Below are 11,857 nucleotides of genomic sequence, written 5' to 3' on the forward strand. Positions count from 1 at the left end.
CCATACACATACCTCCTTGGAAATCTTGGACACAACCTGGGAATATCCATCATCTACCATAAAGAACACTTGTAGCACTAGTAGCTCAACCATCTTTGACTTCATGCTCTCCTCTTCACCAACAATGCACTCAATGCCAGCATCATCAAGCCCTTATTCATTCATTGGCCGTTCACAGTGGACCAACACCTCATGCTTGTCAACTCAATTACCTACTCTTCAACCACCCATTAGATCATTGCATCATCCTCAACTAAGGATGATAGAAACTCACCCCATACCACATCATCCTGGTCTTCTTACATAGGCGAGGCCACCTTGTCCTTTCTGGAAAAACCTTGCATCTAGTTGTACCATCATTGCACACTCCATTGCCACTTTGACAAGAATGGCCATTAGCATAGCCCCACATACCATCTTCACCTGCATGTCATCACCTATAGGCCTCGATTCCTCCATTCAATCTCCCTCAAGCATCTCGACCTCTCCATCTTCAGGTGTCCCCCATGGAGGAGTGTCTGATAGCTCATGTTTGAAGTTGAAGTGGTGATTTTGCCGATGTCAAAGATGCGAGTTTTGAAGAGCAGGTTTTACTAGAGATGCAAGCTCGATAAATGCACCTTTCCAAGGTAGTACTATGATACTAGAAAAACATGATTCCAATCAAATCAAACCGAGAATACCTTTCAAGCATTTGAAAGCAGCATGCAAAATTTTTCATACCCTTACAAGTGTGCATGTATCAAGTTGTTCCCACCGTTTTCCCGTTTAGAATATTTTAATCCCTTTTTGCTTTAGTATTATTAAAGTTATCTAGTTGTTTTCCAAGCAACCACATATACTTTCTAAGAATATCCCTATCCTCGGACCTCATCCCAAGACTCGAGTATCGTGTCTCCTTTGCATGTGTGGAGGTGGCACCTTTACACAATTTTCCCCAATCGTTTTAAGAAAATTAATCTACTCTATGTTCCTTTTAGATAAATAATATAAGAAATAGAACAATCCTTTGACTGATGAGGACAATTGTGGGATAGCCCATTTAGGTTCCTAGCCTTTCCAAAGTTCCTTTTTACCAAGCAATTAGAAAGATTCCTTCATTATATCACATATTTCTCTCTTATTTGATCGCATCCTAAATACATAACGCTTCCTCCTTTTCTGTTGGTATTAGGCCTACCGGGACTAGGCTGATTTCTAAATGCATCAGTGGGTCCTCCCACTCACTCTAGACTTACTCCCATCGAATCCCAATTCTAGGGTACTGAATGAACTTGAGCTCAAAATAGTCCAACAATTTTTAGTCCTATCCAAAAATAACCATCCCATGTTGCACGTTGGGGTTCAACAACACAATGATCTCTCTCAACAAACATACTCTCCACAGAGAATCAAACTTCACTCCATAATCAGACTCATCAGAGAACACAATGAGACAGAGCAAAGTCAGAGCAAAGAGAAGAAGATTAGACACAGTAAGGAAACTCTATTGATTAAAAGCTTAGTTACATCTCGACTCTTGTGTGTTTGTTGCCCACGACGTCTACCATAGAAAGAGTTACAACTGTCTAACTGAATGTTCTTGGCATACATATCCAACTGAGCAAAATCTGACCAAACCATATTCCGACCAAGACTAACTCCAACTAGCATTACATAATCCGACTGAGCACTATTCTGATATTCTATTACCCTTTCAACACATGGTACAACCTGGTGGTGGATTTCAAAGAAATCCGACATGGATTCACATATCCTTTGATCCAAAACAAAGTATGACCAAAACAGTTTCAAAAATTACATATTCTACTCAGTCTATAAATGCTAAAGCATTCTTCACTTCTCAGTAGCTTCAAAAACATCATCACCTGCAAAACTGCATCAAAAGAAACCTCCACCTGCTCAGAATTGTCATGAACTTGGATTGTAAAATCTGCTAACTCAATATCATGTAACTCTAATTCATGTTGAGCATTCACTTTCTGCTCTGATTCTTGACCTTTCGTCTCCTGCAATGGTTTTTTTGAACATTCAGGTAATTTTGATTTCTGTTGCTCCTCTTCGACTACCACCTTCTCCTTCTGTTTTGCTTTCAGTCCTTGGACCTGCTGAATCCAATGCTCTCTTTCCTTCTTGAGTTGTTCCACCTCCATCATCAAGTCAAATTCATGTGTAGTGACAAAACCAGTTCTAGCCATCTGATAGGGGTGTTTCAAGGCAATGGTCAATCTCTCTTTCATTGTTGTCCATGCCTCTTGCATTGTACTCTTCAATTGCTGCCTAAGTACCTGTACATCCCCTTCTGACATCAATACTCCATTGATATCTAGCTCCTCTTGATTCAAAACCTTCTTCTCCATATCCAACAAAGGTTTAAGCCTCTCTTCAGACATCATATTCTGAACCTGCAAATCTGCATTTTTGCTGGCCAATTGCTCCAGCTCATGGTTCACTTTTCCTTCCAGAGTCATTGTCCATTCTCTGAACATCCCCAAAGACATTTTTACCTTTTCTATTTCACCCTTATGCTGCATCAAAACATCTTTCATCTCATCTTTATGCTTCAACTTTAAATTTTCCATCTCCAAATTCAAATTATGCACAATGTCAAGTTGTTCATGCAATAATACCTCTGCATTTCCCATTTTGACATGGACTGCACCTGATTGTCCAACTGTGTTTGCTGCCTGCTCAAAAACTGTTGAACCTCCCCTAGAATGTGTATAGCCATCCCTGCATCTTCAATGATAACACCATGTTGCACCTTCTTGACAGTGCTTGCTTCAAAGTTCAACTGTCTTATTGCTTCGAACACTTTTGAATCCACTTTTCTTTTCTTTGAGAGTGTGAACACCTTTCCCAATTTAGTTGTTGGCACCTTCTCATTAGATTTAATGATTGGAGCCTCGAGTTTCTTCACAGATTCACTCATCTCTGTATTTTGTACTGCCTTCAATGCTTCCTCCTCTAAATACCCTGCTTGTACCAAAAACTTAAAGGAAGACACTTTTTCCTGCACATCTGCTAGCAGCTGTACCTTTTGGTTTGAATTCTCATCATCCTTCAACATCTCTGTTTTGCTCAACAATCTTGCACCTGTTTGCTCATCTGCACCATTATGTTCACCCAGGGATTTGTTTGAAAAACTGAACATAGTTGCTGACAATCTGCTGCAATTCTGAGCCTTTCTTTTGTCTGACATGTAAACCTCAGCTGTAATTTTATCATAGAACCAATTTGCCCAATTTACTGTACCCCCCTGTTCTGAGAAACATAATGGTCCATAATTTTCCTTTGACATATAATTAAACTTGATGAGAAAGCATAATCTTTCCAAATACCATTTGAGCTGCTCTCTCCTACCATAATTTACATTATTCAGCATGTAATACTTTCTATTACCCTTTGTATGCCCAAACTCCATTTTCAACATAGCATCGGAACACTTAGGGATTGTGAGGATACCCTTCAGTGGTAAATGAAATACTTGTGAAATCAATTCCGTGGTAAAAGCTACTATACTTGAAATCATACCTCTGGTTTTTCGAAAAATATCCAGTTGGGATTTTGCATAGTAGTTAAATTTCCATTCCTCCCATGGAAGTGTTGCAAATGCATACAACCCTATTTTTTCTAACCATGTCACATTGGACTCTAGTGCCAAGTCTAGAGATACCTTAAAATCCATAAAAGGATCCATGAATGACTGCTGCAATTTCGTTGTGCTTAGAGGGGTGTTTGCAACCGCTTCTTCTTCTCCTGAATTTTCCTCCTCCTCAGGGCTACTGATGTCGACAGTCGGCACTTGTCCCATGTGACGCAATCTTCTCGGCGGTTCATCAAGCTCCAACTTGGGTTACGTGCCAGTGTTAGACTTCCCTCTCACCATAGCTTGAAGGGTGTGTAGGGTGGGTGTGTACTTGAAGAAATCTGGCAAAACATAAGAGAGTGTAGAGCTCGACAGAGTTGATGGTTCGCACCTTCGGGTAGCACACCCTACTTTTTACTCAAGCCAAATAGTACGCTTTGCGCTATAATTTCAGCTAATGGAGAATCACCCTGCTTTTTGAAGTAAATCTGCAAATCTGCCTTTAAAAATCCGACCAAAAATATCTGATCAGCAAAATTCCGACCTCAGGTATTCCAAAAATCCAACTTGACCACTCTGAACTCAGATTTCTCTGTCTTGTTAGTAACTACTATGCATTGTACAATTAACCTCTTCAGTGTTGTTGGTCATCCTCTTTTTAAATTGATGAGCTCCAAACCTGCTTCCCTGACCACTTTTTGCAAACTCTTTTGATTGAACCAATCCTGCTAAAGGCCATTCCAAATGGGGTGGTTTCCCTTGGAATTTCTTTAATCTAAAACCATTAATAGGTTTCTGGACTCTGGTACCAAAAACATCAGCAACTATGAATGTTCCCTGTCTAAGATCCTGGACAATCTTATATGGACCAATATACCTCAAAGGTAACTTGCCTGGATGTGGCCCTAATATGGAGTTATACAACATTACCCAATCTCCAACCAGGAAAACTTTAAACTTAACATTCATACTCACCCAAGCTTTCCTCCTTCTCTGAATCACTTCAGATATATATGAACTAATCAACCTGTCCTCTTCTAAGTGCATCAAATATTTGCTCCTGTACCTGATTGACAATTTGGGACTCATCTTTTTTGCAGTTACTTGAAGGCTTGGAACCACAAATTCCATAGGGACCACATCTTCTAGACGATACACCAATTTTAATGGAGTCATACCTCTGGTGACCTTGAAAGCTGTCCTAAAGGACCACAATGCTGAATCAAGTTTCTGATCCCAATCCTTCTTGTTGTCTTGAACAATTTTCTTCAATATCTTCACCAAGGTCTTATTTGTGCTTTCAGCCTATCCATTAGCTTGAGGACGATACATTGTGGACTTTTTGTGCATAGAGTAATTGGTCAGCGAAAAGACTACAACAAAGTTGAGGTGTAAGTCTTGCAACCATCATTTTAGTGAAAATGCACACAGGATAAAAGAACATGTGTTCAAAATTCCTGAAAACGTGGCAGAAGCTTGCAAAAACCCCTAGAGGTATTGAACAAATATTTCTTGGGTGGGCGCTCAAGGAAAAGAGAGTACATCTTGAGGGCAAGAAAAAGGGTGGTCCCAAAATGATGGCTCCATCTATGGCTAGGGACGTGGAGATGGCACTCGAGAATAATCAAAACCTTCCGTTGACCCTTGCTTATAACCAAGGAGGGTATCATTCATCGTTTGTTGGGGTTTGTAGCTCTAATCCCACCGCAAGCTCTCCATCTATGGCTAGGGACATGGAGATGGCACTCGAGAATAATCAAAACCTTCCGTTGACCCTTGCTTATAACCAAGGAGGGTATCATTCATCGTTTGTTGGGGTTTGTAGCTCTAATCCCACTGCAAGCTCTGCTAACATAAGCCGAAGTGAAGCAGGGGCTGGAGGAGAACCTGCAACAAGTGGTTCTACTTTGCATCATGCATTTGATAAAAATGGTTGCTTGAACTCCATCGGACGCAAGCATTTGTTTCATGTGGAGTTCCTTTTAATGTCATTCAAAATCATATCTTCAAAGATGCTTTAATGAGCACAGTGAAGAAGGGTTTCTGATTATAATAAGATGCATACAAAATATTTAGATAAAGTGAAAGCTACATCATAGAATAATTTAAAGTGCACAAATCTTGATTATGTGCCACAATATGGATGCACAATCACTCTAGATGGTTGGACAAATTGTCAAAAGAAACCATTGATTAATGTGATGTTGATTGTCCAAGAGAATCCATCTTTCTTGAAGTGCTCGATACATCTCTGAAAGGAAAAGCTAGTGGATATCTTGCTAGTGTATATGAGCGTTTGATCAGACGAGTAGGGGGGCCTAAAAATGTGACAGCCATTATCACAGATAATGCATTTAAATACAAAGCAGTTGGAAAAGCAATAGACGCAAAGTATCTAGAGATTACATGGGTTCAATGTGTTGCCCACACTTTGAATCTTCTATTGAAGGACATTGGAAAAGTTCCTTCTATTAAGAAAACTCTTCTAGATGCAAACTACTTGGTGAAGTTTATAAGAGAAAATTCATTTTCTTACGCTCTGTTAAGAACAAATCCCCAACAAAAAATTTACAGATTTTTTGTGTGACTCGTTTTGCGACATTTTGATGTTTCCCTAGGTAGTTGGTTGTTTCTCTCAAATAAAGTAATGTAATCCATATTAACTCTTCTCTCCCCTTGGTTTGATTTAGTGAAGTTGTTCAAGTATTTTTCTCTATTTTAAAGTGTCTTCTTTTGATCTAGTAGTACCACAGTTAGGTCTATTTTTTCAATGGGAAAGATGCTCATTGATGTTAGAATTCTTTGTATCTTTTTAATTTCATATTTCTTTACATAATTCCTCTGATTGCATGGCTTGTTTCCAACTTCTGGTGTTATTTGTCCTAAATGGAATCGTTCTATTTAGCCCTTATATAGTTAGTGTCTGGCCAACATAGTCGTGTATCACCATTGCATTTTTGAGCCAAGGTCTACCCAACAACTTGCTGTAGGCACTGATCACGTCCATTACCAGAGAGCTAGCTTCTCAGACCCTACCTTAATCCAGAAGTTTTCGACTAAGCTACTAGGTGGTACTATCCTTTAATCTACCATCCTTATTTTTAAGGGTGCAGGTTTCATTTCTGTAATTCCCAACTTTTATTGTTTGATATGCTCACCTAGTATATTTCCTCTAGCACCCCCACCTAGAACGACTCTTGATAGCCTCCCACTATTTTTCTACCTTGTAGTCAATTTGAATGACTGATAACTTGACATGATTAATATGAAACCATTTTGTTGCCATCACCTAAAATTTCTTCTATCTTTGCTTCCTTAGAAACTAGCAGCCTCAGGTAATGTCCTTCTAATGTCATCTAGTTCAATAGTCAACTTTTGATCCTTTCACATATTTCAATACAAAACTTGCCTTGCTTATTTTCAAAAATACTATCTGAAATGGATGAATATCCCTCTAGAAAGCTCCCTCAGAGTACCATGCCTCTATTGGCCTTCACTGTCTTTTAGCAATTGGATCCTTCAATAGAGATTCAAATATCTCATTCAAAAAATTTTCCATCCTAGATCCTTTTTAATGGCATCAACCATGTCAATCTTGACGTGCTGTTTTTTTTTCTCATCAGATCCTCTAGCTACATTCATAGCATTCTCTTCCCAGACCCTACTAGATCCTTTTTCCTATGTCATTACAGGGGATCTTTGCAAATTCCCTCCTCCCAAGATCTGCCAGATGCAAAATTTTAAATAAATTTTACCATGCATGTACTAGCGTAGAATCAAGCTTGCGACCTTGCGATCATAGGGAGTACTCTCTCGTAAGCCACTGCACCACTATTGCATGCCGACAAGCTTTATGAGGCCATGCTTTGAAAAAAACCAAGCTTTATTTCCTCTCCTCCTCGTGTGACCTATTTTGCCATCGGGGGGCCCTGCCTATTGGCTGCCTCTCTTGCTCGCCTTGTGCAACACCTGCTAGTTTTTCTTTGACATGTATCTCTTTAATGTTACTTTTCAATAAAACTCAAAGAGAATCACATGAGATTTCCCTTAAGAAATCCCAATTCAGTATCATGCCCATATATTTTTAAGAGACCCACCCCAATTTAGCAGCAATGTGAACTCAAACCCGTATCTCTTCCCTTCTCACTTGTTCCGTTCTATTTTCTGTACATGAAATCTTCTGAGATTTGGTTTGTATTGGCTTACCATGAGAGTAATATCTACTTTCTTGTAATAAAACGATCAATTCATTTTCCTATAACAATTTGAACTCAACCGATGACTTTGTGCTCACAAAGAGCCCTTTGGGTTGAGCTAGTCCACCATGGCCACCTTTGTGCCCTCTACGTGAAAGCGTGTTTAAATTAAAAAAGTTTGTTGTCCCTCCCTTGTTGTGCTTTTCTTTTCCAGCATATTCTATCACGTGTCACCAATCTCCCCCCATAAGACTTCCTTTTCACCTCAAAATGGATATCCTCCAAGATTCTACCTAATGAAATGCGAACCCAAAATTGTACTCACCTTTTTTCTTCATTTCATACAAAGGTAGGGGAACTACCTACTAGAAGGGGGTGCATGTCTATCTCCCTCATACTCATCATGCCCTCCCCCAAATTTTTTCTAGTGGGAGAGGCCATCCCTCCCATCCCTTCTCGAAGAGGAAGCTGTTGGCCAACATGTGTGGAAGGTTTTTGGGGTGTGGGGAAATTGGTGGTAGGAGATGCTCATCACGGTGGTAGTGCTTGATTGCTCTTAAAGGGGTGAGGCTCCCTTCACAGTTTGTCTCATTAATGATGGTGGATCGCTCCAAGATTCGGGTGTGCTGGAGGGAGGTTACATCTTGAGGACTTGTGCAAAAGGTCAAAAGTGTTGGAATAAGGGTTGCAGGAAAATACACATAGCTTGGAGAAGTCGAAGGAAGCTCAAGGCACACAACAAAGAATGTTTTACTTAGTGTGTAATGGAAAGATAGATAGTCCTAGAATGATGGGCGTATATACAATTTACGGGGGGAAAACCTCCTAGAGAGGGGAAAAATGCCCCAGCAGTCCTAAGTGTGTTCACACATATCACTACCACATGTATATGGTAACAAATCCCCTCTGGAGTGATGCGGTGAACAAGAGCTGGCACATACAGTAAAGGGAAGTGCCATGCCCTGATGACATGATCAATCCACAAAGGGGAGTAAGCCCGAACCTTTGTGGAAAGCTTTAAACCTCTCACGAGACAATGCCTTTGTGAAAATATTTGCAAGGATGTCGTGTGTTGGCACAAAAGCCAAGCTGACCTCTCCTGCTGAGAGCCTCTCCCTAACATAGTGGTAATGCACCTCAATGTGCTTTGTGCGAGCATGAAAAACTGGTTTTCTCACAACTGCCAATGCGCTCTAACTGTCAGTGTAGATAGTGTTGGCAGTGTTCTTTCCGACACCCAAATCAGCCAAGGCATTTGAGCCATACACACTCAACCGTAGGTGTGAAGACTGGCTTGTATTGATCCTCACAACTAGAAGTGTCCACAGTAGGTTGCTTCTTGCTTAACCATGATATACATGAACTGCCAAGCGTGAAACAAAGACCACTTGTGGACACTCATGTGTCAAAACAACCAATCCAATATGAGTCCGAAAAATCATGTAAGTCTGGCAGCAATGATATCCTCTTGGGATAAAATAAGCCAAGATATAAAGTGTCACTCAAGTAGCGGAAAATCCTCTTCATAGCCTGCCAATGCTTAGACCATGGGCTATGCATAAATCTGCTGACCTGTGAGACTGAAAATTAAATATTCGGCTTCGTGTTGCATACATAAATGAGGCATCCAACAACAATTTGGTAAAGAGTGACATCTACAATATCTCCAGCATCGTGAAGACTCAATTTCAAACCTGTTTCCATGGGAGTGGCAATAGGTTTGCAATCCTCAATTCCAAACTTACATAGCAATGTCTCTATGTCACTTTTTTGACACAAGGCAATACCACCATCACACTGCTTAAACTGTATACCCAAGTAATGATGCAACAGCCCCAGTTCTTTCATCTTGAAAGTAGCATTTAAATTAGTCATAAATTTAGCAATTTGTATCTCATTTGGTCCAATGATCAACAAATCATCCACATAAAGAACCACAATAAGAAGTACATCACCCTCATGCTTTACATACAATGTGCTTTTTGTTGGACTGTGTAACATTTAATGGCCTAAAATCTTATGTGTAGCGGAAATTAGCATGAACATAGTGAGCATTTCATTAGAGTTGATTCCTAATGAGAATTACAAGAGTGCTTGGGTGGAGAGAGCAACAAAAAGCATAACACCTAGTTAGATAGCATCGACAATACTTTCAAAAGAGAGAGCAATTAAGCTATTGACAACATTTGAGGACCGGATTTGCATGGAGCCGGTCCCCCCTCCAAAAGGCTTTGTATTATCGTTTCTCCCATCAAGAGAGACATTGTACAATACAATTCTTTGTGTTCCTTCAAGACTAGCTAGTGCAATGAAGATGGAAGCTTCATACACCAAGCAAAACACTTAATCAAACACAACTTGAATTATCCCCGTTCTCAGACCCAAGACCTCACACACCTTCGAAGATGGTGAGAGCTAGCAGGGTATGAGAGTAGATTGAGAGGAAAAAGAAGTATCTTACGAGAAAGAAGTACATCTCCTCACATAATCACTCATATTAGCATAGCTTAGCTTAGTAATTAGCTTGGTAGAGAAGATGAGCATGCATTGAAGCTTGGCTCTTGGTTGGATTTGCATCCACATGCCAAGAGAGTGTTGATGTAGGCTTCTATCTCACAAGCTTGGAGTAGGTGATGAGCTCTCCATTAAAGCTTGGGAGGAGATAGAGTATTTTCCCTTCACACATGGTCAAGTGTGAGAGTGTGAGTGTCAATGCCAAGCAAAAATCAGCCCCCTCTCTCTCTTGGGCGAGCCCTAGCTGCTAAGTTAGTCTGGCTTTTGCCTCATTGGACCTCCCCAGGTCAAGCCAATAGGGATTAAGCAGCATAAGTGATAGCCTTCTGACATGTGTCCCCCTTTCCCCTTTTGTGAGAGCTTTAGGTAGTTAAATAATTAAACTAAACTCTCATTGGACCCCTTTGCCTCCTGGCCAATAGGAATCAGGCAAGCCATGGGGCTCCTGAATGCTCATTGGACCCCTTGGGAGACTGCCCAATAGTCTTCTAGGACACTTAATTCTTATTGGTTTCTTTTATTAAATGTTTTTAAATTAATTAAACTAGATTTACTCTAGCTTAATTCTCATTGGTCCACTTCAAGGGTCTTCCAATAGGAATTGGGCATACCTTGTGGGCATCTGGCCTAGGGAGCTGACATGTGTCCCTCATTCCCTTTGTGTAAAGGGAGCCTGTGTGTGTGTGTGTGGCTTTCTCTCTCATCCCCTAGCTTTGGGGCTCGCCCCCTCCCATGTAGGGATGTAGAAAGACTTTTTGGGCACACACTAAGCATCCAATTTTCCCTAAGGTTGACCTTTGGACACAACCTTTGAATTTTGGAGCCTTAGCATTTTGGAAGTCTTAATGGGCTGAACCTTAGGGTCTTTTTAGCCCGTTGTTTCACATGGCTCTTTTGCAGATGGCCCCCCCTTTGGATCCCTATTTTCCCTCCTTTGGATCCCTACTGTGGCCGGTCTGCTAACTTAACCAATATTCTAGCTTTTTCTCCCTTGGCACTTCCCCACATTAAATGATCAGTTTAATATGAGAAAATCATTCAGGAGAATTAGATATTGATTATTATGACATTACCTCTCTCTTGAAATCATAGTCGTCCTCGACTATGGTGTAGAGAAGATAAAGCATATGCATGAGTCCTTTTCTTAGCGGGTAGAGGATCCCTATGTTACCCTACGACATCATTCCATAATGGATGACTAGTCCATTTGGCGCTTGAGAGCCTGAGGCTGCCGCAAGCATGTCTGCACATTAGTCCTATCAGTCTTCCATAGTAGAGTGACAAGCTCTACTTGGTGTTTGGGAGACGTTGTCTCCGCAAACTTGATCTAAGCATGCATACTACTTCATTTTTGTGCACAAATAAAGAAAAAGAGAGTCTTATAAGACAAAAAAATTTTGTTCATTTTTAACATTTTGTACATTTGCTTACTCTTGGGAAGCATTGTAAGCATTGACAAGGTTTAGGTTATCCTTTAATTGTATGCCTTGCATCCATCTAGCATCTTCAAAAGGATAATTCTTAAACTTAATAAGATATCGTCGGATAGTCTTACCGC

General features: G+C 40.4%; 1 protein-coding gene across 1 annotated transcript; it reads right to left on the reverse strand.

Annotated features, from left to right (window-relative positions):
* Positions 1-1,790: 1,790 nt before the first annotated feature.
* LOC147456538 (uncharacterized) lies at positions 1,791-3,154 on the reverse strand. The gene is made up of 2 exons (XM_086515497.1): positions 2,663-3,154; positions 1,791-2,009 (listed from the first exon to the last, which is right to left on the reverse strand). Exons 1-2 carry the CDS (start codon positions 3,152-3,154, stop codon positions 1,791-1,793), a joined length of 711 nt encoding a protein of 236 aa, XP_086371623.1.
* Between the last annotated feature and the right edge of the window lie 8,703 nt (positions 3,155-11,857).

This window comes from Adiantum capillus-veneris, chromosome 6, assembly GCF_014529385.1.
Source record: "Adiantum capillus-veneris isolate H3 chromosome 6, ASM1452938v2, whole genome shotgun sequence".
NCBI classification, from domain to species: Eukaryota; Viridiplantae; Streptophyta; class Polypodiopsida; order Polypodiales; family Pteridaceae; genus Adiantum; species Adiantum capillus-veneris.

Coding starts and splice junctions, on each gene's coding strand:
- LOC147456538 (XM_086515497.1), bottom strand. CDS start 3,154: ATGTTCAGTTTTTCAAACAAATCCCTGGGTGAACATAATGGTGCAGAT. Junction 2,010..2,662: donor AAACACAGTTGGACAATCAG/GTGCAGTCCATG, acceptor AAACCATTGCAG/GAGACGAAAGGTCAAGAATC.